Source organism: Pempheris klunzingeri, chromosome 20, assembly GCF_042242105.1.
Source record: "Pempheris klunzingeri isolate RE-2024b chromosome 20, fPemKlu1.hap1, whole genome shotgun sequence".
Classification (NCBI taxonomy): domain Eukaryota; kingdom Metazoa; phylum Chordata; class Actinopteri; order Acropomatiformes; family Pempheridae; genus Pempheris; species Pempheris klunzingeri.
This window is the reverse complement of record NC_092031.1, coordinates 5,005,808-5,033,304: the sequence shown is the minus strand read 5'-3', so window position 1 is coordinate 5,033,304 and position 27,497 is coordinate 5,005,808. Positions and strand designations below refer to the sequence as shown.

The 27,497-nt window shown below is 42.3% G+C and overlaps 1 protein-coding gene across 1 annotated transcript; it reads right to left on the bottom strand.

The window, feature by feature from the left end:
• fbxw10 (F-box and WD repeat domain containing 10) lies at positions 1–27,497 on the bottom strand. Its single transcript, XM_070852238.1, has 14 exons — positions 26,975–27,497; positions 26,610–26,765; positions 25,942–26,072; positions 25,635–25,785; positions 25,501–25,585; positions 25,205–25,408; positions 24,993–25,114; positions 24,729–24,883; positions 24,445–24,587; positions 24,114–24,272; positions 23,734–24,011; positions 23,070–23,659; positions 360–539; positions 1–51 (listed from the first exon to the last, which is right to left on the bottom strand). The coding sequence occupies exons 1-14, from the start codon at positions 27,495–27,497 to the stop codon at positions 1–3; spliced, it is 2,928 nt and encodes a 975-aa protein (XP_070708339.1).

Sequence of the window (27,497 nt, the reverse complement as noted above, 5' to 3'; positions counted from 1 at the left end):
TTACACTCCTTTGACAGCTCTGTTAAGGCGGGATCGGTGTCGAGGCTTAATCTACGGGAAAAATAAACTGAATTTATGATTCATTACACAACTGTGTTTTTGTCCGTGACAGCGGTGGGAGATAATGAAACCCTGACCTCTTTTGATAGCATAACATTATTATTTGATTCTTTTTCATATCACACACCACACCTCCCTAAACAAATTACTTTGCCAGAGCATTAAATGACAACTATTTGCGGCAAATTTGCAACAGAAATAGACCGGCATTGAATCAGAGGACTGTATTTGTGCGATTCTACAGGCAGGGACACAGAGTGATGAAGGGGATGACAGGAAAGGCTGCTTCCTGTCCAGACAGTGTGGATGGGGTGAGGCGTGCTGGTGTGGAACATGGCCTGGGGCACATCCCTGCCTCTCTGCACGCCGCCTATTATCTCCAATAGGGTACAAAGCAACCCTGCTATGGCGAGCATTTCCTGCTTCCTCTCCCGCGGCAGAACCAGGTACATGTATGAGGCAGTAATACTGTAACCCAGCTGGAGAGCAGAGGATGGAGGAGAGCTACTCGCTGGGTCACAGCCTCCAGATTCAGAGGGCAGGAAGCATTGTTAAAGAACAAAGCTAGTGTATGTTTTTGAGATACATGCAGCGCTACCAGGAGCATGCTCAGAATTCAGTCTGACCTCGTCATTTCTCAACAAGGTTCAGTACTCTGGCTAGCGTGAAAGTGGACCTCATCACGAGGTTAGTCAGCGGCAGATGATATTGACATAATGATTTCTTTTTGTCAAGATCAGTCCTTTGTGTTAAAACTACTGATCTTTATTTGTTGTTAAACCTTGATGAAATCAGGAAGGTTTCAATTTCTAATCGCATGTGCACTACTTCATTTTTTGACAAAGACGGGCGCTTGGCACCAAGCAGCAACATCCGTGGCTGAAAAATGAAGCCAATGTGGCGGTGTCAAAAACTGCACTTCCTCAAATGGCGGCTTAAACCTGGCTCCAAAAGTGAGTCAATTTCAATAGAACCCCATGTTTAAATCGCCATCTTTACAGCAGAAATAAATATGTTTAAAAACGTGGTTTTTGTCTCCATAGCTACTTTCTTCATAATGGCTAGTCGCTAGCTGTCTGCTACACTTCATCCTGTGACTTTATCAGAGCCAGACCATCATGAAAAAGGCGAGAAGTACAATGTTATTGAAATTTATCATATTGTAATTCATTCCCAGGCATGCTGCTCAGAGTAATCACATTGGGCCCACCTCAGCTCCACCTCTTTGCCCGTTTTTGGATTAGCCAGGAGTTAGGCAGAGTCGGGCACTGCCAAGATGGCAGCAGTGGGAAGTGCCCACTGAGCTTCACTTTGGTTTTTCAGAAACCTATGGGTGATGTCACAGAGACTGCATCCATGTTTTACATAGTCCACGGTTGGCAGAGGCAGACAGTGTCCTGATGATGTGGGCACCAGGTCAGAAAACAAAAACATGGATAATAAAGCTTTGACAGACTGTTTTGTCATTTAGCTTGGGTGACTTGTTGAACAAAAACATGCATGTTGAAGTTTATTTTAGGCAGGTATGCTTCTATATTTCAATTATGCAAAATTGTCTTAAATCTGAAAAGTTTTTTGCTCCGTTCCCAAGGGCTGCAGGTGACTCACTTCTACTGTGAGGCCGAAACAAAGAGGATGAGCTGTTTTGCCAAAAAATGCAAAACACTTTGTTTAAACACTTTGCTGAAAACACGTCTCTCCCAAATGCACAGCTTGGGCCTGAACAAAACATTTTTCTTTTCATGCATCTGACACTGCCGTCCGTCTGCTGCTTGGCTCGGCTTAGCTTGATGCATCTGTTTGTGGAAAAAAATAAAACACCTGCATATCTCTCTCCCAGCTGAATTGCTCAGAAGTGCTGCCAAGTAGAACCGGACAGATGTGGGGACTGGATCTGCAGTAGACAACTCCATCACTCTCCCCACTCATCCCTCTATATAAATCTCTGTCTATCACGGCCGCTGCAGTTGTCCTCTGAATCCCATTAGTTTTTGTCTGCTGCAAAGGGCATTGGGCAAGGGCATTTGGAGATGAGGAGTAAAGTAAAAACGCGAAGACAAAAGGGTTGCTGCCGCTCTACACGCTGTGCACTGTGGGTCAGCAGCAACATGTGTGGTCCATCATGCCTTGACATAGTCTCGTCCTGTGCGGTGGCACATAGCCATCCCCACGTTAGACTAACGATGTGTCTGCTCCTAAAAATGTGGAGGACGGGGGACTGAGTCACCGCAGGAGTCAGTGAGGACAAGCTATCATTGGCCATTTCTTCCAAACCACTCCGGCCCCTGACAATATTCTGCATCACCATTAAATGTGGTATTTTCCCTCATGCAGACCGATCCAGAGCAGGAAAGCAATGTCCACAGATGTGTTTACGGATGTAAGCGAGTTACCAATGATTACGTTTCCTGGAAAATTCAAGTCGCTCTGTCTCCTTTGCTGTCTGTCTGGTTCTCTGACATGCTCTCTCTGTCCAGACTGAATTACTCAAGTTGAGCCATGGACGTGCAGATCAGCATTAAAAACTCCACACATGCAGCATAAAGCACAATTTATTGTCTCTATTGTTTGTCTTATTTTTATAGTTTTGGCTGTAGTTCCTAAAGTACCAGCCCTGTACTCACTCAAGTTAAATGCTGAGATGGGGCAATACATCACTAAAGAGTCAGACAGGGCAACATTGGTCAAACTGCTTGTTAACAAGCCAAACTTCTTCTCTTTCTTCTGTCAAACTACGATGGAGAGATTCCTAACCCTTTAGATGATCCACGAAGATGCCACAATCTATTAGACTTCACGAGCAAAACAGGTCATGATAACCTCTCATATTAAAATTAAACATCTTAAGTTGAGCCACTCAGGCAAGTTAAACTGATAAAGAACCATAATACAAGGAAAACAACAATCGTCTATACGTCAATAAATAAAACAGATATTGAGTAGAATAAAAACAGGTCCGCTTTATCTTTTCCACAGTCACTAATGTTCTGTAAAAATAATGATAATGAAAGCTTCTACCATCTTCTTTTTTGGGAAATGTGAACTCTGAATCTGAAATGGCCCTCTACCTACTAGATCTGAATGGGAGAGATCTGAAGGCCAGTCAGCTGGATCTACTGGATTACCAACAACTGGTCAGGAGGACCTTCCTTCACGAACAGATGCCTTACCTTTATCCTTTGGCCGTTTTCTTCTTCTTGTGTTTTTCTGCCCCACTAGGATCATTTCCTTTTGATGCCATAACGCTGTTTTGCGAACCACGCCGGCGGGATCAGATCACGTGACGCCGGCGGGATCAGATCACGTGACGTTTTCAAAGCGCCGTAAAGTAAAAAAAAACTAGGTCACCTGTCACCTTCACTGGAAAGTGCAGATTTGAAACTCTTGACGTCGATAGGCCATGTAAAACCGGAGATATGAAAGTTTTAATTTGATAGTACAAAAATATTTATCCGTGCGTAAAAGTGGGATGGGCAGGTGTTGCATTTCTTATTATTCTATATGCATAAATATTTTTCTGAAGAAGTTTTCCTGCTGCTGCTCATGAAAAGCCTCTAAAGATTATGCTTACAACTAATTGGAATAAATTATTAGAGGTGTACCAATTTAAAAGTGTTTCTTCAATAAAAACTACCAAATGACATAGTTAATTCTATTAAACTGTTTTAAAGTTGTGCATTAGTTCAATCCTGTGTGAGCACACATTTAAAACAAACATTAATAACATGTTAATCCTTGTATTTAAAGACCTGTCAATCAGTTTCAGAGTGATGGCAGTTTATAATGTTTGGATTTTGGAGCCTTTGGAAGGTTTTGTTTACTTTTTCATCACAGATTGTGCCTGTAGCCTCCAAGTGTTACAAGGTAAGTTATCAGGCCTTTTTTTCCTCCCTTTTGGAAACAGTAGAATTAATGGCCTGTTTGATCATGTGAACCAGATGTGTGAGATGGGAACTTGCCACCATGAACGCTGCTCACCCGTAAGCCCGTGAAGAGGCAGCGGCTATGAGGTGAGTCCGTAGGTTTAGCTTTCTCACTTCACGCTGCTAAAAATGCACTTTGGCACCACCAGGGTCCCTTTGGGGCAATAGTCGAAACTGAGTTTCTTGTTCCAGTCTTGTGAATTTGACAATGGCATTCTTCCCATTATTGTGTTCTAGTAAAGACATGATTACTTCTCGTATGGTGGGTCACAGCTCGGAAAGTGTGCGATCCTTTGACCTGCACATTGGTTCTCTGGGCCAATAACTAGCGTGTTACATTCTTGGTTACTTCCTTGGCTTGTCACTTGGTACATATTAAACATTGGACATGAAGGGTGTGTGTGGTGGGAAGGGAGAGACTACAAAGGCATTATTCACTGTGAGAGACAGAGAGGGGAATGAAATCCAGATTGAACATAGCCAACGAGGGTTGTTAGGCAGAGCAGGAGATGAAAGTCCGCTCAATTGGTTCAAGTGTCTTGGGAGGAGTGATTTTTGGACAGTTTTGAAATGATATGCGAGGCAATGAAAGTCACAGTTACGGCGTATGGTTCTGGTCATGGTCGTTTTAACTGCCTCTCCCCTCGCTTCCCAGTCCTCTGCTGGAGCATGAAAATAAAAACAACACGTCTACTTTGACAAGAATGTGGGACTAATCAGTGCCAAAAAAGCTGGCGCTCGAACGCTCGCTGCCTTGACTTAGATGTATGGATGGTATGTGAAGGTCTTTTTTTTTACCATCCCTTAATTTTTTTACATGATTCATGTTCCATTTTTCCACGCACAGGAGTGTTTGACTGTGAATGTCCAATAGATGTTGAACTGAACAGAATATCATTTCAAGAGAAAAGAAATTAAAACACACCTTTCCCCCTGCCACAGTGTTCACATGTCACATTCACGTCACATCTACTCATAATTGCAACTGGGAACTTGGGAACAGATTTTTCTGAATTTTCCGACTTGGTGCACAATATGTGCCATGAAAACAAGACATGGATGCTTCATGTCAACTAGAGTGTGTCATTTGAGGTAATTAATCTCTAATTTCACTGAGAAAGTGTTGAAGACACCCTACTTTTAACAGTCACATGACCAACTCTAATCAATATAAGTGTCATAAGTTGTCTAATAAAGTGAATGCTCACAAGTCATAAACACGAGGACTCTCTCCTGCTGATCTGACAAAATAAGAAACTCCTTCCTGTCGTTTAGCAGCACTATAAAATGTTGCTATGTCTGGAAACATGTCCTGCTAAACTGGAATTGCCAAAATCCACAGCAAATGTTTGTATTGTCAGTTGGTCTTTGTTAAACTGAAACTAGTATGAATTTTTCTTGCTATCAAAGGAGAAAAAGAAGTCTTCTGATACTGAGTAGAGTCTCATACTTCATCTGTCAGGCCATCAGTCATGGCGGCAATAAGACTGGTATTTTTTTATTTTCACAAATCCCTCTTAAAAAGGACCAAAAACCAACGATGTGTTGGTCCTTTCTGACTTCTCTACCCTGTCAGAAAATCAGATTCATTATATTTACATTATTACATTACCTAAACACTTGTATATTTGCATCATTTCAGCATTTAGCCGATAAAGTCCCTGCTCGTGATACTGCAAATTTTCCAGAAAAAAAAGAATTTCATTTTCAAACGAAGGCGCACTCACCTATGAACAATGCAAATCTACAGCCGAGCGAGACCTGGGTCCAAAGAGCATGTGTAAATCTCATTAGCTGTATATCCAACTGTCCTAGTCGTGCAATTACTAAATTATAAATGTGAAATTAATCAGAAAAAGGGCTCGGTGTTTGTGCGAGGGGATTAATCTTGTCCTTGTTACGCCAATGGCAAGAGGCATAATTCATGAACCGACCATTTCTCACTCCCCCCCCCCTCCTGGAATGAGAAATACAACTCTGAGCCAAGAGCACGCATTTACTCTCCAACTCCACGGACCCTGACAAAACAGAGTCGTAATTATGTGAAATTATTGATATAAACAAACTGATGAATGGCCTTTGCTCTCAGTGTGTGTATATGTGTTTTTTTATGATGTACATGGGCATGAACGTACAGTATTTGCATGCATGCATGTGAAAAGGTACATTCTTGTTAGAGTAATGTGGGTGTTTGCCCTTGAGTGAGTTAGCAAACGAGTGACTAGAACAGATCTTTGATTGAGTGAGCGAAATTGAGTAATGTGGTGAGGATTGGGGAGCATTTCTGTTTCCAAATCAAAGAAGAATAAATATTATTTCATATTGAGACTATTATTAGCTAAAGAAAGGACTAGGGGGATCTATTACTCATCAAATGTGAAAAAAATAAAGTCACAAATGAAGAATACTAAAAATGTCGAGGTCGGGAGGCACTCGAAGCTGGTCGTAGCACTTAATTGAAACCGTACTGCTCTCAAGAGAAAATATCTGTGCCAAACGCAAATCTGCTTGGCAGTAAAGAGGAACAGTTAGGGAATCTTTAACGGGCCACAATCCATTACAGAGAGTCGTAAATGTCCACGGGAATATACACATCATTGCAGAGTGGGATGTGACCGTACTGTCGCAAAGACTCATCCTCATTTATGTGCCCATAAGCTGAGCCGTTATGAGGACTTTATATAAGTTCGTGAAAGTAAAGCCGAGGCTGTGTTATGGGATTCTTAATCTCCCAGTATCATGTTGTGCATGAAAATCCTGGGAATACAAAGTACCGCTACCTGTTCTCAACTGTTTTTGCATGACAATTCTTCATGTTAAAAAGACTGACTTGTGGAATTCTTGAATTTCCTTCTAATAATAAAAAAGATGGTTCCCGTTCCTTCCCACGGCATGTTGAACACACACAATGAGCTCACCGGAGTCCATTTAGACCTCAGTCTCTGCGCTGTGACTCCACTTACATTCACGTCAATCCTGGTGATATATTCAAACCTGTAACAAATTACTCACTCCCCCACCGCCCCTGTGGACGACAGGGGCGTCTTGTCTCTGATTGGTGGGCTGTGCACTCATTTGTCTTTGACACCCAACGCTGGCCAGCCAGTAGTGCCATTCATCTCCCATGTCACTGGCAGACCAAGGGAGTCATGCTGCGAAAGGAGAAGTCTGGTCCTCCTCACAAACCACCATCAGTGCCAGGTATATTCTTTCAGAGCCTTGTCAGGACCTCACAAGTCCGCCTGCAGTATCAGCTGTAAAATATGATTGGCAGGTTTGTCCAGGTTCAGCTGTTGTACTGTTTAAGGCAATACTGTGGAAGCAGTACCACAGATGTCTGTGTTGAAGTGTTTTAAAGGGATATCGACTTGATGAGTATGAGTATGATGAGACATTGTCAAATGTCAACAATGCATGACGTTTTTGAGTTATGAGGTATTTGTACAACTCTCACAGCATGACGTGATGACCAGTCAGTCACCCGTGTGACAAGCCTGAGATTTAATGAGCCGTCTTCTCGCCATATATCAAAATTTAGAAGTCATAGGTCACACAGGCTTGGAGTTCAATCTATATTTTCATAACTGGCCAGCCTTTGCTTCGTCAAAGGGCTGTTTGAGGGTTTAGACTATATTTTAGGGTTAATGTTAAAATGTGTGTAGTAATGTAATGGAGTGTGAAAATACTCTACTAAAAGTCAAAGGCCTGCAAAATGCAAGTAAAGGTGTGCATGTATTATCAATAAAATGTACTTTCTCAAACTATGAAAAGTGAAAGTCTTTATTATGCATGCAAAATGGGCTGTGTCTGTGTTTTATATATATACACACACACACGCACACACACACACACACACACACACACATATATATATATATATATATATATATATATTAATCTTTATTTTAATTTGTATATAGAACTTAATGTAGCATTTTAATAGTTGTGGTGGTGCTTATTTATACACTATTGGATAGTCTATTCTATACCAGTGTCTTATAATAGTTAAGATAAGAATATATTTTTGATTTCAAATAGAAATCTGTAAAGTAACAAGTGATGTCAAATGACTTCAGTGCAGTACAATATTTTTCTCTGAAATAAAGTGGAGTCAAAGTGTTTCCATTGTAAATAAACATACATTTGGAAGCTCTAAAGTAAAAGTACCTTAAAACTATACAGTATAGGATTAGAGTAAGGAGTGTGTGTGTGTGTGTGTGTGTGTGTGTGTGTGTTTACAGAGCATTAGCACAAAGTCACATTGGGTTGTGTATGGTGTCGGAGCTTTGACTCCATGACCCCGTCGCCCTTCTCTTTGTCACCCGCTGCAGACAGTTTGCCCTTCAGCAGTTTCCATTGTAAATAAGTCAAACTAAACAAATCCACAGTTGAGAGTGATGCCGACCTGCTTGCCATCAGACTGAGCTCCTAGGCAAGAACAAGGCTGGGAGAAAAAGTCACAAAGCAATTCCTCTGGTGCTCATTAAGATTTCATAATAAATTGTGTTTTTTTAATGATGACCTTTGAAACGTGGAAAGAAATGACTAAAGAGAAACCTCTGCGTGTCCCTTTTGTTCTTGTGCATTTGTGTAATTTATGTGGGATGGTGACATAACGGCTCGCCACTTTATGAAACTGCTTGATACCACAGTGTTGGAAAGGGCTCGATGCCCTGTGAACCAGCATCAAGAGATCCGTCTGTAGGTGGCACTGGCTGGTATCACTCCATGGGATGGCAGGACGTCTCCTAATGAAATTAACATGAAATTAATATGAAACAAATAAAAAATCTCCCTCGCTAATCTTATTCCTGTTGATATGTGTCTGTTCAGCGTTATTCACAAAGCATTCTTTGATCTTTTCCTGGAGTGAATGCCAACTTTCACAAAAGCATATTTTGGGTTTTACAGGCACTTTTATAGGCGCACCTGGAAATTGCCCCATAAGGGTCTCAAATTGAAATATTACGAGTGTTACAAATCTGCTCGGCACCTATCAGCCTTGCCAAACAACAGTCCTGTTCAATACTGAATACTTAACGCAATCTGTGCCTGACATCCATGTGCAAAACATCCTTCCTTATCCTCTGTCCGCTATTTCAAACTTTCTGCGTATCCTCATTCTCACTTTGTGCCTGTACGAGGTGACTGAGACAAACTTCAAGTAAAACTCCCCGCCCGTCTCTCTATGCATCTACTTGGCTCTAATTCTTCACTAGACTTTCTGCATGCTATAAAAAGACAGGGTTATCTATCCTTTTAGTTGAGCCAGAGTAGTTTATGGTCACAGCAGCCCCTCTGGATCTCTGCCACAGTGTGAGAAGCCTGAAAGGTTCCACACTGGCTGAGACTGAGACAGTGAAGAGACGTGTATGCTGACATCTTGTTTTTCAGCGGTAGCCAAAATGTCTTCAACAAGTTAAAGCTATTTGTACTATTACATCTGGATGGAGATGCAGGGAAGCCTTGCAAAAATATTCTATGTTAATTTACTATATGTACACCAATCACAAGGTCAACTTTGGACTATGTGAAAATATATAATACTTATCAAATGAATCACATTATGTTATGTGTACGACAGCTCAGAAAACAAACATATCCAACATGAATAACAGTCTTAATGGGTTGTCCATTAATCTCCATGGCCTGCAGCCTTATTCATCAGTGGTTGTTGTCATCACCATGTGTGTACTGTATTAGGCAAAGGGCTCTGGTGTCGCTGCACTGTGGAGCTGCTGATGGCTAAGGAATGATAAGTGGAAGGATAAACCTTTGTGGGGGTACACAGCGGCAAAAAGACCCTCGGCCACTGCTAAGCATCCAGTTTCAAGACTTCAGAGGCAAACAGAGTCCCATTCAAAAGCTCTCTCAGGCCTAGAATCCCAGCGTAGATCAAATATATTCACATTTGTTTGTCACATGCAAAGGTGGCTCAAGACCGGGATGTCCCTCACAAGCTTATACTGACAATGACAATTAGCTAGCTAATTCTTTTAACTCCAGGAAATGTGTTAATCTTAAAGGACTGGTTAAACATTTTATGAAATACATTTGTTCACTTTCTTGCCAAGAGCTGAGTGAGAAGATTAACATCGCTCTTCTGGCTGTGCAGTTAATATAAAACTGGAGCAAACAGCCAATGAGCTTAGCTCAGCACAAAGGCTGGAAACAGGTGGAAACAACTAGCTTGGTTCTCTGAAGATAATAAAACATTGTCTTTAAAATCAGTACAAAACCCAAAGTGTAGAAAAGTCAACTTAAGGTGTTATGGGGACTTATGTGAATATTTCAGATTATTTCTTGGTCAGGCACTGAACATCAGGAGGTCATAACGGACAGAAGATGCAGAAGTCATAATGTGTTAATGAATTCACTTTGCAGGTGCTGGACAGAGCGAGGTTAGCTGTTTCTCTCTGTTTGTTTTCTGTGTGCTAACCTAAGCTAACCAGCTGCTGGCTGAGCCAACAAGCATAAATCCCAAAATGTCGACTATTCTAAATGCACATTGCTTAAAATGCAAAAATGCTTTGAGGTTTGATTACCTCATTAAACAAGCATATACTTGCAACATGATCAGCTGAGAAACATCCAAAATTTCAAGACTAGAAATCAACATTGCTGATAATTTTATATGAACATTATAGGCACCCTCTAGTGTGTAAACCTACCCCAATACTAAATTGCTTTAAAGCTTTAGCTTTTGCAAATGTTCTTGTTAATTTGTCTGTTAAATGCAGCCAAATAATTAACGCTAAAATGATTGTTTAATGATTTCAATCATAGATCTGGATCATCACTTACTCTAATTAGCCGATGTGTTAAGGCAAGGGCTTTCTGCCAACTGGATGTTAGTGAAAACAAAACCTCTCTCCAAAAACGGAAAAATATTATTTTGAATGCAGACTCGTGATTTTTCAAGTATGCTAATCAAGAGAGTGGGAGTACTCTAAGGAAAGACTGTTAGAAATATTAGTAAAAAAAATAATAATAGAGCCAACAAAACTCTGATTTACTGTTTTTAACTAAAACTCTTGACCATAAAGAGATGATTTAAAATGTATTTGCCAGCTGGTGGTTGCCGATAAGTAAGCAATAGACACACTGAAGTATGTTCACTCTGACTCCTTCATGGTTCAGAGTTCTGTTTGTACTTCAAAGACTCAGCGCCTATTTACACACAAAAAAAATCTGCTTAACTCCAGGACATTTAGTGTGAGGCCCAAATATGAATTAGCCCCTCCCGGAAACATAAAAGTAATTATGTAAGAGCAGAGGTTGCTTTAAAGTATCTTGTGACCAACAGGGAGAAAACCAAATCAGCATGGCTGCCGTGACCTGTTTTTTTACATACTGTACCTGATCATCTGAACGTGCCAGGTCTGTCTCCTCATCACTCTCACAGCTAACAGGTTCTGATCCTGGTGCTCCCGGATGAGTCTGCGGCACAGCTGGAAACAGGATCTCACACCTCTCTTTGGCTCAGACTTTACCTCCTCCACATCACTTTCTCCATTCTAAAATGATGAGGCGTGCACATTATCAATTCACTCCTCACGGCGATGTTCACACAGGCGGTTTAGCTGCATGTCTCTCTGTTGTCATAGTGAGGCAGCGCATTAGAAAATCATTTAATTGGCATTCACTCTCAACCTCTCCATTTCCACTCCTGTTGATTGTTTGTGCTCCTCATAGGGCCGCGTTGCCATGGCACCTATCTCCATTTTTCATTTGTTACCTTATCATGAGGCCATTCCCCACGTTGTGCGTCTGTAGATATAATTTCCTTTTATGCAGTTGATTTTATGGTTGGCTTTGCTCTTTGCTTCACCCAGAGGGGTTGTTCCCTCAGACAGTGATTGTGGTCCTGTGTGCTGAGCAGGGTGGAAAGTGGGCAACTGGAGAGCTTAATCTGCACAAGTGTCATATAAGACCTGCAGATCCAGTTGATGCAACAGATGATTTTAGTGACCATAACAAGGAATGTATGTTAAAGACATCATCCCCCCAACAGGAGAAATCATGTGTTACTTTCTCCAAAGTTTATGGATTGTACTAATAGTATGTATAACTAGACCGGTCCAAGCGAATCAGACTTAGTTTGAACCAAATCGATCAGATTAGGTGTGAAAGCCCACTATAAAGGTCTCACTGTGCTTTTAAAAGATATGATTCCTATGAACAGGTCTGAGGGTAAAAGTGCTTCTACCCATTCCCTCAATAGAGAGGGGTAAGATGTGATCAATCATATAAATGGACTCAATAACACACTTTTGGACAATCTCTTCTTGAAGGCATTCATTGTATTGCACTCGGGTGGCCACACAAAACGTGTGTGCAACTGCACGACTGGCCAGTTGCTGCCTAAAGTGAGTGTGAATGTGGGGTTGTCAGTTTTAGAAACTTATTCCGATGTTGGAAAGGTGTGGCAGGATGAGTCTCAGTCCATCCAGCAAGTACTTTGTTGGCTGCATACTAAAACTTCCACTCCTTTTTCTCCGGTTTGCCTCAGTTCTCACATCCCTTCCCGCCCAAACCCTCTTTTTCTGCTTCTTGACTCCCTCTCCTCATAACAGGAACCACAAGGGGCTCATCCTCCACATCACTCCAATACAATCATTTGCATACTTAAGTGAAGAGGTCCTTGCTTGTGAATATCATTGATTCAGTTCATTTCTCATTCTCTGGCATTGAGCAATATTTTCATACTAGTTTTTCTTGCTTTTGATTGGACAAAGACCAATCATTTTAGTGTATTTATGTGCTCTTTAAAGCTTTGCACACCACGTTATTATTTATCCTACAGTGAGACCATGACCTACCCATGTAAAGACAAAAAAAAAACTCTCTGTCATTGACTTTATATGCTCTCTTTTCATGCCCAGGGACCTGTTAGCACCTTTTTCATCATCCAAAGCGTGTTTACATGTGCTGTAACAGCACAAGTGCTGCAGCCACTGACCTACAGCGGATTGTTTACACATAAGAATGGGCATGATAAGTGATTCTTATCCTTCACTCTAGTCTTGTATATTGCACAGTGTGGTTTGATATGTGTTATTCTTTGCCTGCATGTTTGAACCAATGGGTGTTGAAATGCCAGTGGGCAATGGTAAAATAAATTAAAAATGATAAGAATGTAAAAATAATTAAAAACCCTGAGTATTATTTCTGTTGGCTCCCAGCAAGGTCACATTATATGTGGAGCCATATGAAAGTGAACGGCATGTGCGGCACGCCAAACTGATAAACAGTCTTCTTCAAAACTAACATCTCATCCTGCTGTCAAGCTCTCAGGAAAGAGCTGAGAATGGAGCATGAAGTGGATGTGGCACTCGTCCTGCTTTTAAAAAAAAAAAAAACGCGCATGAAAAGAATTTGAGGCCTTGCCTTGTTCTCTTCAACATTGGCAGAGCCTGAACGCTGAGAACAGGAACTTCCTGGCACAGTTGTGTTATTGTTGCAGAGGATGAAGAGGGTGTGAGCCAGGTATACAGAGTTAGTTCAATAAAGCTTTGACCAAAAACAGCAAATTGAGCAGGGAGAGTTGAGAACAAGCCAAAGATTTGTCTGGGAGTGCCCTTGAATCTTATATTCTGTATATTCTGCTCTTGTAGGAATATTTGCAGGTATGCATACAGAATCGCAACAAATGAATAAACTGTGGAAAGACAATGGGTCTGCAGTAATGCGTGTGCATTTCCATAAAAGCCAGACTAAAGACAATTAGGTTCATGGTATACTTGACACACACTCAATCCAGCTGTGGAAGAAGACGGAGATAGGCGGAGTAAATCCTCTGCCAGTGTACGGTATCGGTATCACTACCCAAATCTCAGGTTTGATGGTTCAACCCATGCCAACATTTCTCGGAATGTCTTTCTTTCCATGTGGGAAAACTTAACCTCACATGAGATTTGAGGGGTATTTGTTTTCACCTACTGTCACATTGACGGCTAGCCCATTTGGGACGGATCAAGCGTGATGCCGAAATCCGCTGTCACGTCTTCATGCCACTTGAGAGACATTTCCAGAGGTAAACACTTAACAGAGAGGAAGCCAGTCGAATATGGAATATTCACATGGATGTTTGGAGTAATATTCCGGGCGCCTGTTTGCGTGGATATCTCGACATCTCCAGAGTGTTTTTCACGACGCAATGATCCCAGATGTGGACTTTGTGCTGTCGTCCAGCCCGCCACTCTCACTCTAACCCGCCTGGGACACACGCCACTGTTTTGGGCCTAAGAATCATGGGTTCTCTTTTTAAAGCAACAGGCTGTTTATATGGGCTGCGCCAACTGGATCCGTGATTGCAGGCCACTGGTTTATTTTAATTAGCCATGGAGAGTAGTTCCGATGGATTTTAGTGTGACTCACCCCTTTTTCAAAACATTAGTCTCCACCAATTCCCACTGTTGCCCTTTGAGGTTGGGTTTCATTTCAGATTATAAAAAGGAGGGGTCATGATGCGTGCCATGTTTACTGAGTGTGTAGCTGTGTGTGCATTTATATTTGCGTGTGAGACGGAGGCTAAAGGAAAGTGTTTCTCTTGCTGGGCTCGAGATGGTGATTTGATTAATGAGATTAGGCGCTTCTTCTCTACACTGAACCTACTGTTTATCTTTTATCTTTATGATTTAAAAGCATTCAGAAAGTTATTTTAGGATGGAAAAAAATTCCTCTAAGTTAAAAGAGAAGGGCATACCCATAAGACTACAAAAACATCTGGTTTTCTGTTGCTGGGCCTGGAACGATACACCTTTAATTGTAAATTTGGTTCAAATAGATTTGATTTTACATTCAATTTACTGCACTCGAGGTGGCCGTCCAACTCATCCACCATTCAAACCCAGAAATATTCCAGTGTGCTAATCCTGGTCCCTCCACTGAATGTCAAGAACTAAGGGAAAATAGCTCGCAGGTAGAAATTGTAGAACAAGTAGAGAAAGTTCAATAAACAAACACTGATTCCTAAATGTTTAAATAAAAAGACCCTAATCAATGTGTCAGCCATAAACAGACCAGCTGTTTACTTCAGCTTTGTCTGTTCTGCCATCTTATAAAATTAACAAAAGCAGATGTGTTTGCATTTTGTTTTTAATGTGGAAGATGACAGGACTCTACACTGGCACCCTCACAGTTGGTTTTCTTCTTGTGAGCAAGTGACCATTAAGTTGTCTGTTGTCTCCGCAGCAGTTTTTCAACCCTATTATTTAAAAAATATGTCTTCTCTGAAAAGAAAAATATCAAAATGGGTTTTCTCATGGTCACTATTTAATTATGTGAGAACAAAAACTGTTGTCATGATGTCATTTTCTCTCTATCAAGAAGATGCTCCTTTATTTTACACAAATGCAGGTCAATTAAGTTCAATTTCAAATGCAAAGGAACTATTATGCTTTACTCTGTATTAAGCTATACTCAGACGTTTTCATTGGTCTTTATGTAGTGTCCCCTTTTTTAATATCAAAACAGATATTTGTTGATTCATGTGTGGAAAGCTAGAAAGCCTTTATAGTCGATTACGATTGGTCACAAAACATTGGATTTTATTCAGCAGATTCACTACAGAGGGATTCTTTCGTGCTTTTTGTTTTCCTTAAATACCTACTTTTGTGATTTTGCATGGTTTTTAAAATCTAATTCAAACTTGAAAGTTATTTATTTTCTGTCTGCAGCATTAAGATGTCTGGAGATACTCAAATTTGTCATCGTAATTTTGACTGTAAAATCTGTAACAGAAGCTTTCTAAACTATAATATCATGGAGGGATAGCGCTTTTCTCCGTGACACCGGCGATTCATTTCCACTGCCTGTTTGGCGGAGTGCTTTCAGGGAATCTAGTTTATTCAAAACACATGAGCTGCACTCGAGAGGCTCAGCCACAGCTTCAAACTTGCAGTAAAGATGGCTTTTGATGTAGCCACATCAAAACTCTCAGTACACAAACGTAGACACTTGCAGAAAGAGAAGTGCGGTCTGACATTTCCAACTTATCTCATGGTGTCAGGTTTCCTTTGTGTACACATGCAGCAGCTTGGTGTTTGGAAAGAGCTTAGTGAGACTGTCATGGACTTTTATTTCATCAGCCAAAAGATTGCAAATGATATCCTTCATTCTTCCTGTACCCTTAATTTCTGCTCTCTCTATCTCTACCTCCGCAACATTGAACATGTTGTTTAGACATTGTGCATGTGTGTGTGTGTGTGTGTGTGTGTGTGTGTGTGTGTGAAACAGTATCGTAAAATAAACCAGCTTGCTTTCCATTGCAAACACTTAAAGTGAATTTTAGCTTTATTCGCAGCCCCTGAGAGGAGCTGTAACTAGATGACAGTGCTACCCAACACACAGTCATTATGCTCTGCTAAATGTGAGCTGTTGTGCGCAGATTGTGTGGGAAAGACAACTCCAGCTATGTCATTCTTACTTCTTGCTTTTATTGTTGAAGGAAAACAGCGCACTAACCCAAACGCCTCGGCAGAGCACCTTTTAAACACTCATAACTGTTAAAAGCTGCAGCTGCATGAGGATCAGTTACATTCTTTATCTCACCTTATAGAGCTTTTCCGTATGAGAACTATAAATTTTCAGGCTCGAGAGCGGCCCTTTGTGTATCTGTAGTCCTTTTTATCTACCTTTTTTTTGACATTGGCTTCAAATTAATTTTCTCGCAGCTGTTAACAGATGTTGAAAGAAAAAATAGGTTGTAATTATTAAAAGTCTACAGGGGGAGGTTGCATAAAACACCATTTGAGTGAGTGGGCAGCCAACACCATAGTCATGGTGCTCCAGAGAAAGAAAAGAGAAAAATTACTGGCAGAGGGATTTGTTAGAAATAGCCAAGACTTTTCCTGTTAAATCACTAATTCTCATTAAATCATTAAGTAACATAAACACGTTTTTAACGACGTAAAGAAAAAAAAAAAAGAAAACTTGGAACCTGAGAGATTGTCCGGTAATAGAGAGTAAGTGGTGGACACTAGAAAACTGGGAATATTTTGAAAAATGTGGAACAAAAAAGTGTGAGTTTTGCACGGCCTCCGATTAAAACCAAAAGAAAATACTCTGGAAACATGTGTGTAACTTGGAGAACCTGTTAATTCATATCAGCCCATAAAATCACCGTCATTTCTCAGGAACGTTGCCTGCATTCATGTTAACTCCACTTTTCCCCCCTCCATATCCATTTCACACTTTATGAAATGCATATCAGACATGTCAGCCGGGGCCAAACATATGTATCACTGTGTGTCTTATTGCAATTGGAGGGATGTTGAAAAGAAATATTACAGAAAAGTTAAACACAGCGGGCCCAAATGTGATGAGGAGCCATATCATCCAGTAAGCCTGAAGGGAATGTCTGTGGGTCAGTTACAATAGAGTTCACCATACCCCTGCCCTTGTCAGGTTTTATTTGTTTTATACTACCAAATTAAATGGTATAATCGCCTGATAATAAGGCTCAGGAACTCAGGAAAGAAATAGTCTAAATGTCAGAATGCACAGAAGAATGTCAGTAGTCAGAAAATACTTGCCTTTTGTACCGCAACAGTTTGCGATTCCTGACTCATCCAGCTTGGCACATTAAAATAACAGCCTACACACTGAAACAATTATGAGAATAAAATGGGGTGTTTTAACAGCTGTAGACTGGGGGAGGGCAGGGTGAGAGGCTGCGGGATTCGATGAATCATGGAATGCCAAGAGAGGAGAGACCTATCACAATACCAGCATCTCACTCACCGGTGACAAATAAAAGGTACATTTCAGTATTGAAAAAGTACGGAAGCCTTAGGAAGCCGCTGATTTCTTGTGTTACTGCAGGGTTCAATGAGATGTGTGCAGCTGAGCTGTTTCATCCAGACACCAGCACATCTGTGACACCGTGGAACTGAAATAGGTTGTACTTTTGAATATTTATGTATTTATGAATAACTTTATGTGAATCGGAAGCATCATAAAGTCCTTTTGAGGGTCACAGATTTGCTTCAGAGTGATTTCTAAGTAGACAGATGTACATGTTCTTGTACTGATTGTCCTGTTAAGCCCATGTAGTTTTTAAAGTGACAGACAACTTAAAACACTATAGTTTGACATTTGGTTTGTTTAACGGCTGTCTTGCTGAGTGTTAAATATGAAGATTGATATCACTTTTATATCTATCGGCTAAATATGAAGATACAGCCAGTGGCTAGTTAGCTCAGCATGACTGGAAACAGAGAAACAGCTACCACGGGTCTGGTTTCTTTAAAGGTTTAAGAGATTTTCTTACCATCACCAGGCTTTTGGCTAATGGTTACAACCGGCAAGACAAGAGTCAAACAGCAATATCAATTAAAGCTGCATTCTAGCTACATCATTTTTGCTCCTTTCCAGTCTTACCTTCAGCTCGTCCTCCTCTTACAGAGATACTCCTCTCACCACACGAGCCCCTGGGAAAAGCACATCAGACGCTCCACTCCATGACCCAAAACATCTGCTGCTAATATGGGTCAGTTTTATCCCCAAGTCCCCTAAGAAAAATCCTGCACATGACAACTAAATGAAAAACACAAATGGCATGAATCAACCAGGCTGTGTGTTATTTCCCAGCACTTGTATCAACATGCTAAGGGACCCGCTGAGCTGTGAAATATCTAAGATAGGACACCCGTTGGTTCTCCTCGCCTCCAAAAAAGGCTCTTCCTGGGCTGGGGTCAAGCGAGGAGAGAGTAAGAATCCCACAGAGTATTTACTGTACAAACAGCAGTCGAGTTATCGTGTCTGTAAAGTGGCATTTGTTGTGACTGGTATTAGGTGGGTTATAGAAACATAGCTAATTCAGCTGCAGGGTAAATAGCAATGAACGAAAATTGCCTGAATTGCTTGAGTATTTCGGGGATCTATCTTAAATCTGAAGTAATAATGTGAGGCAGGCAGTTTTTGTATGAAGTGATAACCTGCTGAGGTTAGACTATAGGCGGCCAAATCCATCAGAATTGCCATCAGCAGCAATTAGCTCCACACTGCAGTTTCTTGATTTATGCAAATGAAACTCACTTTTTAACAAAATGCACCACCATCTGTTTCACAATCAAAATTCAGCTGTAACCCCACCCCCCAAAAGTGAGATTTTGTATGTGTGGGCATGTTTGTGCTGTTGCCTGATCCATAAGCCGTGGGGGCCTTTTCTTATCAGGCACCATGACCTCTCCAAACAGCGAGGGCTCTGCTGGTATCAGGACTCAGAGGAGAGTAAACATCTGTAGTAGACATGAGCGAGCAGCTAATAGTTTGTCAGACTGTGATTAAGTGTGCGGCTCAAACTATGAGGAAAGCACTGATAAAGACGTCCATTAGCTGTCCCGAACTCTCTCTCACACTGTCTGTGTGTTGCTGTGAGACTCACGGCTTTAAATAGAAACGCTTGTACTTATTGTGCAGATAGTATTACAGCCTTTTACCGTTTACTGTATTTGACAGAGATTGTTGTTATTAGTGCCGTTTTCAAATGCCTCTTCAGTGAGATGTCAAGAAAAGCACAACTGCATCCAACACGAGACCTCTAATCCTCCGCCTGAGCTCCGGGCCCACTTATGTATTTTGTTCTTCTTATGTGATGCATGAAGACCTTTGTAGTCCAGCGTTACAATTAATTTTCTGTTCGTTTTGTGACAGGAAGTAGAGTCAGAGGACGTTTGTCATAACTTTTCGCCTGTGAATTGCCTTCTTGTTCCGAGGTGCCGGCCCCCCCACTCAGACAATATGCGTCTACTGACCTCTAAATAGGGAAGTTTTATGCAGTTGACCTTTGACTTTTACGTCTCCGTATTTATGTCTGAGAAAATAGTGAAATTATGACACTTAACACTGTCGCCTGCATGTGTCTGGAGCTGCTCTGTGAAGACTGGGGGCCATTGAGACCACGGGTCAATCACTGACACCCTTCTCTCTTGTTCAATAGTGACTCACTGAAACACATTCACGCTGACAAGCCAAGAAATACCATATTCTAATAGATTGTGAAGCCTGTTATCAAAGTAGTTCCAGACTGCATTGAAATTCTGCTCTCATTCTTTTATGAGCATTTAATTATAGTAATATACAGAGAGAAAGATGGTAGCATCATTTTACATGCAATTTGCACTAATTACAAGATTTTTTTTTACTGTTGTGAGGTCATGCAGTCAACGCCAGACATTATCTTAACAAAGATGTCAATGTCAACACAGAGAAGTGATGAGACTTGACCTGCCGAAGCATTGATAATTGGTCCAGACATTCAGGACTTGGCACTGAAGTGGTCTGTGAACAGGTCTAGTGGGCCCCCCAGAGGACAAGAACGAAAACTCAATGCTGTCTGTCAATATTGGCACAGAAACATCCAATTTTAGATCTAATATATGCCATAGCCTCTGGTGGTGAAGCCCTGATGTGTTTGATTTTGTTTTTGTATAGGTCTTTTGTATAGAATAGGTCTTGCAGATAGAAAATAATCTCTTTGCAATTATCAAAATACATTCCAGATGCCACACTGTAAGAGCAGATGGTCACAGGGAACAATCAGTCAATTCTTAAATGAAAAAGAAAAAAAAGTTTGAACTTAATGAAATAAACACAAACAAAACCAAGAACGGGGGAAAATCTTGCTGCCTTTATTCCACTATGACTCTTTCTATGAAATCAAGTATCTACATCGACCTTGAGTAATTCAGGTGTCACCTCGACAGCCCATATCGGTGCTCTTTGACGTGTGTTAGCACTGAGCGACTACTTTGCAGTCATCTGTTGGGGGTTAGTCTTGTACATGAGCAGCCAGGAGCCAGCAGTAGCCTCTTTGATCATCTTCCTGATGTGTGGTCACAGTGGTTTCACTCCGCTCTTTTTGGCTCAATCAAGAGCCCTTGAACGCAGTAAGGTCCAGCCTCAGAAAACAAGAACCTGCCCGCTGAACAGGCACCACGGAGATCCAATCAATGAGCAATCAGATTCCCTCTTATCTATTTGGCTTGGCTGGATGTGGATGTTAATCAGTCCCATATCTTGGTAATGGTGTTCCTGTTAATTGCCTCCCTTCGTTCTGGCTGTATCCCCTTTCGCTTATGATCTCTATCTGCAAATGAGGTCAGAAAGGCATATGGATCTTGTTTCCAGCCTGGCTCTGCTGAATCCTAACGGGGGAAACAGTGCTGGCCGCGTGGCCTGGCGTCTAAAGCTGTCCTAAGATCAAGGCACTTGTCGTCGCTCCCATGTGTTGATGTCACAGCTCTGTCAGGCCTTCAAGTTGTTCATTGTGATCCTTGTTCAAGCTTAGCTCTGCTTCTCCAACAGTCTCTGGGATGCAGCTCAGTATATGGCTGCCTTTCAAGATAATGTCCTGAGTATGTTTTCCACAATGGGGAGGGTTAGTCTCTGTTCTTATCACAAGTCGGTTCCCCATGAGAATGGTGTGATTTACATATTCATTGGGCTTTTGCATCTGATGCCCATCTCGTTAGACCTGGTAACGGTGTGATATCTGGACCGCTCCGGGCAAGTCAGCTGTCTGAGTGACATGCAAATACACAAAATAATCCAGATCATGATTTGGTTAATCACATTCTATACCATGACTGGCCTGGACTGACCTGGACTGGAAAAAGGGTTCTAGTCTAAACCGAGTGAAGAGTTCAAACCCACTGCAGACACAGCATGACAGAAATTGAAAAATTAATCTGACAAATGAACTATGATGCAAATATCTGCCTTTGGAGATGGAGATCTATGCAGAGCAAAGGTCAGCTGGGTCGGTCTGAATCGTCTTTTGTTGCCCCTCTCTCGAACCTCCAACCCTTGAAACCTTCTTTCACTGCGAGAGGGTTAACTGTCATGTCTTTCAAGCTTCTCCTCATGCATAAATAAACCTGTACCCTCTTCTCCCCAGCCAACCCTTAGGCCTGCTCAAGGGAGCAGAAGGTCTAAGAGCATTCCTCCATGAAAACTTTCCCTTTTCTCACTTTGCTTTGATTTTACGCTCATTATCCCCCCTGCAGCTCTGCCGGTCCTGGACAAGAGACCCCTTACCTGATGAAACAATGGGGGAGCTGTGCTGCATGATGAAGCTAAGCTGAGCTTGGGGTGGCAGGAGGGGGATTGCATTGTCTCCCTACGTCACACTGCCACAGGAGAAAAAAGGGGGAGACACCATTATTCCCGGTGTTCTGCAGACCAAATTAATTAGCAGCAGAGCGCTATTGAAAGAAGAGACTCTCCGAAGTGGGACATCTCACCCAGTCGGTTCTCCTCATAGCTCTTTGTTATTCACGGGTGCCCAGCTGTTGTGCTGCTGCTGTCAAAGCAGAGGACATTCTCCATGATCTTCAACCTCCTCGCCCCTAATGATGCCCTCGAGGCACCAGGGCTAGAGGGCAGGTGGCAGGGTGAAAGGTCTCTCTGGATGGGGCAAACTCCTCTCACTCTGAAGGTTTCACTCGGCTCGTTTGAAGTTCCGCAGAAGCTAAAAATCCATAAAGATTTGTTGTTGCTTGATTAGCGAAGGAGTGCTTTTCAGGATCATTCATCATCAGAATGGAAATTAGTGAATGGCAATATTCTGCCTCAAAAAAAACTGAAACACTCAGCAGGTGTTAATTTCCAGGTGCTGATTATTGTAACTGTTGGAGTGTGTTGAGAATACAAGCCTGAAAAGGCATTTTTGTAGAGTCGATCACGGGGAAAAAAATTACTGTGTGGAAGAAAGTCACATTTAAAAATGTTCAAAAACTTGCTAATATTAGTTTTTATTCCAAAAGTTTCAATGCAATCAAACAATAGAAGCAAACTACCTAAAATACAAACTACCACTGATGAATAAACTACAACCTAATGGATACTAATAAAAGTAAAACAGCTGAGTACTAACTTGGATCAGATGATACAATACTGACCCCTAGTGGACTTTTAAACACATTTAGTATGGTGGCTTGGACAAACAAGGACGTCCAGATCATCTATTGTGCAGCGATAACAAAGTACTACTGACACATTATATCATAAAAAATAATGAATTTGCATTGATTAATGCACATGTGACTTTTTCAACAGTGTCTTCTCCTGCTGCTTTACTCTGTTGGACAGTTTCTGCTCACAGCTCTTCATGCAGCCTCTCTTGTGCCTGAATCCCCCCTGCTCTCTGAGTGGACCCACCAGGCTGATCCTGGGCAAGCTGGGACTAGTTTTCATGCGTTCAGGAGCCTGTGGTCCCTTGTTAGCGCATGCAGTGAATCCATTCGCTCTCCTGGTTGGCCTGCTGGGGTCAGCACTGTGAGGCTGTGCTCTGCCTTGGGTTGTGTTTGTCATATTTTGACTGACAGCTCTCTTTAAAATCGGAACGCAGGTCTTGGGCCTCCTGGGATGAGCATCACGTGTGTGCCACAGTGGGCATGTCTGAGTCTGCAGGCTCTCTTTCAGGGCCCGAAGGTCAGAGTGCAGAGGATCCTGAGATGTGTGAGGACCCCAGGAATCTCGCAGCCGGGCGTTGCACTCCATGTTCATGCTGACTTCATCCGTGCACTGCGCCTTCTGGATGGCATTGACCCTGAGGAGGATGGAGTCACGTGTCAGAGGGTGATGAAGACCCCTCTTCTTCATCCGTTCACTCGTTGCCCTCTCGCTGAGCATCACTGACTGTTTAGCAGTCTTGCAGTTCTCTCTGGCTATGGAGCAAAAGTTTCATTTACAGCAAGTGCAACTGATCCTAAAACATACAAACATACTTGAGCAGGCTTACCTCGAGTTTGACATTTAGTGGGCGTAGACAGGAGGCAGGTGTGGTGAAGCAGCTCAGCTTTCTCCGGTTTCTTGCTGTGGCAGTCGTGAATCTTTTGGCTGGGCGAGGCCACCAGGGCCGTGCGATCGGCCCCAACAGAAGTAAAGGGAAGCTTTCTGGGCGAAGGTGCATATTTCTCAGAAACATCACCCTGGCCTCCCTCTGCTGGCTGGGTGTAATCCCAAAACACTTTGGCAAACTGGTAGCGCTTCACCCCGGATGTCGCATTCACTAATATACTAAAGGAGGCAGTAGAAAGTATGAGAGACAAATGCATGCTGGCATTGATACAACATCTGAACTCTAATAAAAATAAAACAATGATTGTGCATCTGATGCACCTGTTGTCATGGAAGTGCAGGGACAGTATTCGGCCTGTTTCAGGCTCTGCCGTGAAGTCTCTCAGACAATCTCCGGTGAGGAAATTAAAAACGCGAATCTTTCCATCCGCACAGCCAGTAACCACACGGAGGTAGACGAGAGTTAGAGATTTAACCTCCCTGCAGAAAATTCAGCATTCAATTCAACATTTGGGGTTCTTAGAATATAACAGTGTTTAAGAATACTGCCATTAAAATGGCTAACACAAGGTGGTTGAAAAGGTGAAGAAAAAAGACGTATTTCTACGCTGAAGCAATTTGCTGGGATCAGCCTCAAAGGCCTCTTGCTTACTTCGGGTGGTTGAAGGTCATGAGGCACTCTTTGGCGTCACAGTTGATTCTCCAGGCCATGACCTGCCCGCTGGAGTCCCCGGATAAAAAGTACCATTCATCAAAGAAGAGGCATTTAACTGAGCTACTGTGGGCATCAATCACCTAAAGGAAAGCAGAGCACACACACAAAGGAATTATCAATTGTAAATGTAATCCTGTGCAAGGTTTTGCATCCTGTGTTGAAAAATGCTGATTATGAAGGGAAATTTTATATATATTGTTCTCAACAAATAATATTCTCACTCTGAGTAGTGATGCGTTCTCCATGTCCCACATTTTGACGAGGCCCCGATCACAGCTGCTGTACACTGTTTTTCTGTTGATCCTCACACACTGGACAGAACTGGGGTGCTTGAAATGAAAATCCTCAAAATGCTTCCCTGTGTGTAAACTCCACACTGGCAGTGAGATGGTTAAATGAAGCTTGTAATACTTAAAGGTTAAATCAGGGTCAGAAAAGGGGTCAAATGTCTGAGCGATGACACACATGCTTGAAAGGCTGCTTACCTTTTACTAGACAATCTTTAGCTCCTGAGACGAGCCTGTCAGCGTGGACATCCAGGCAGTTGACAGTGCCAGTGTGACCATACAGCACCATCACACACTTGTCTGTCTTCAAATTCCAACACCTACAGATGTGACGGAACAAGAAATCAACCCCTACTTATATGTCGTCGTTGGTATCCTCGGTCCAACACCAGCCTCCGCCTCCGCCTCACCTGATGCTCGCATCGCAGCTCGCCGTTATCACCAGGTCTCTGTCCTCGCAGAGCAGCACTGCCCGGATGCTGCCAACGTGGCCCTTCATCACCGACACGGCTTTTGCTTCTGACGCCACGTAGAGCAGATTCACCGCACGGTCCTTGGAGCCCGTGGCCATTAACGACCCACCTCTGTAGTCCACCACCCGGTGAGGGTCTTCACTGTCAAACCCAGACACAATCAAACAGTCAAGTTCTTTATTCCAATACGCAGGCGTTGGTTAGGCACACATAGTAAAATTGTGCACACTAACTTGTCCAGCAGCATAGTGGTGAAATATGCACTGCAATAAACATTTCGCTCTTCCATTTGCACCATCTTGGTTTTGGCATGAGCAGCTTCAACTGGCTCAACCTGTGACACCAAACAAAGTTAAAGATAACCCACTTATTGAGAAGCATGTTTCTGTGTTAGCTACAGATTTACTGACCTTTTGGCCACTACGATGAAAATCCCCTTTCTCGTCATCCCTGACAGGAACGGGGACTTCAACGATGTTGGCATAAGTAGGACTGACTTTATGAACATATCTGCAACTCTGAAACAAGAAAAGAAAAGATTACTGATCATGTATTTTAGATAAAACAATTATGTTACTGTTACACAAACCACCATGTTATATACAAAAAACAAACAAACTTTACATATTAATGTCACTAAATCACAACAATACATAAACATACAAATGCTTCACCTTCATCATTGACTTAATTTGATCCTGAAAAATTCTTCTGAACTTGATTTCCTCCATGGTTTCCTGTGCAAGGTGCTGCCAGTACTGACAAACCTTCTGGCAGCACCTCAAAGTGTGTTCACCTAACAGACCTGGTAGGAGACACACACGTACGGATAATGTCTGCATGCGTGTACAATGTGACTAACAGTAAGATTTTACAGATGAAACAACAACTATGGCACATTCTTCCTCCGAATAGTACATCTTACTAAGCTGCAGACAGAGGAGACAGCCAGTCGGTTGCTTGGCAGGGCTTTGTTGTTCTTTTATCCAAGGGCTTCCCACTTGAATGGGGTGGATTTAACAAGAGCGTTCTTGAGGTTTTAAGTTGAATCCCCATAGTACAATTAGAGTGACTTATAGTCCTTCTATACTATCGGTTTAAGGGCAAGTCAATGCACACTTCAGACTGGGCATGGAGACACCGCGCTACTGTTCGACTGTGTGTTTGAATGGATACATTATCAAATGTATAATGTTTTATGTTGCATAAAAATAATATACGAGGAAACGCGAAACCTTTAATTGCACTATATCAACAACACACAGCACATGAGTCTGTTGAAGGAAAGAGAAATCCTGCAGACTATCAGTGACCTTAGGCAGCATGTCATGTGACGGCTCACCTAATATCCTCTTTGACAGATCAACAGGTAGGCAGCCTATGAAGTCTTTGTGTCGGCTGACCCCTGACATAGACCTTAAGGATCCAGGCACTACCATCAGGGCAGGCTCCTCTGAGTCTCCATCGCTGTCTTGGTCAAGTTCACTGGCACTGCTCCCTGAAAAGGGCATTAAATCATCATGTGATAAGAATTATCAATAATCACAACAAACAATGAAAAGTTAACTGTGTAGCTGTGTTTATGTCCTTTAGTGACCTCCAGTGGTGACCAATAGTAGTTGCAGTGCAAATCGAGTTTTAAGACAAACTAGATATTATTTTTGACTCGTAAACAAAAAGAAGTGACGCAGTAATGAGTCTGTTTACCATTAAATTGCAGAAATCCTCGTTTTTTTCTAATGAGAAGCACGCTGGTTAAATTAGCGACCATGCGGAGGAGCTCCGGGTCACAGAGTCCAAACAGACGGCACAGGTAGCGTGATTTGATCCAGTCGGGGCTGCTGCTGAACCAGTCCCAGATCTCACTCACGTCCAGGCCCAGCGGCCTCCCGGCGGTCTGCGCTCGGTCTGCTCCGCGGCAGGGCTGATCCTCGGCTGGGGCTGGGCTCCTGGACCTGGCGTAGGTCAGCAGAGTCCAGGATGTTACACCCAGCACTCCCTGGATGCTTTCGAGCACTTGGGTGTTTGTGCAGCGTAGAAGCAGCTCCACCACGAACCTCCTCCTGAACTTCTCGGACGCCTTCCACACACACTGGGTGGACCCGGGGGGGTTTGGAGCAAAGACGCAGGACGGACACATCCCGCACATGCTGGGACATCCTTCCTCTGCGTTCAGGTTACAGCTCAGCTCACACGGTGACACACTTCTACCACATTTCACGGACTTCAT

Excerpts from the sequence above, each read along its gene's own strand:
- fbxw10 (XM_070852238.1), bottom strand. The coding sequence starts at position 27,497 with ATGAAGTCCGTGAAATGTGGTAGAAGTGTGTCACCGTGTGAGCTGAGC. Across the intron at positions 25,115-25,204 it reads AGCTGCGATGCGAGCATCAG|GTGTTGGAATTTGAAGACAG; the intron begins GTGAGGCGGAGG and ends TCACATCTGTAG. Across the intron at positions 24,588-24,728 it reads AGAACGCATCACTACTCAGA|GTGATTGATGCCCACAGTAG; the intron begins GTGAGAATATTA and ends GCTTTCCTTTAG.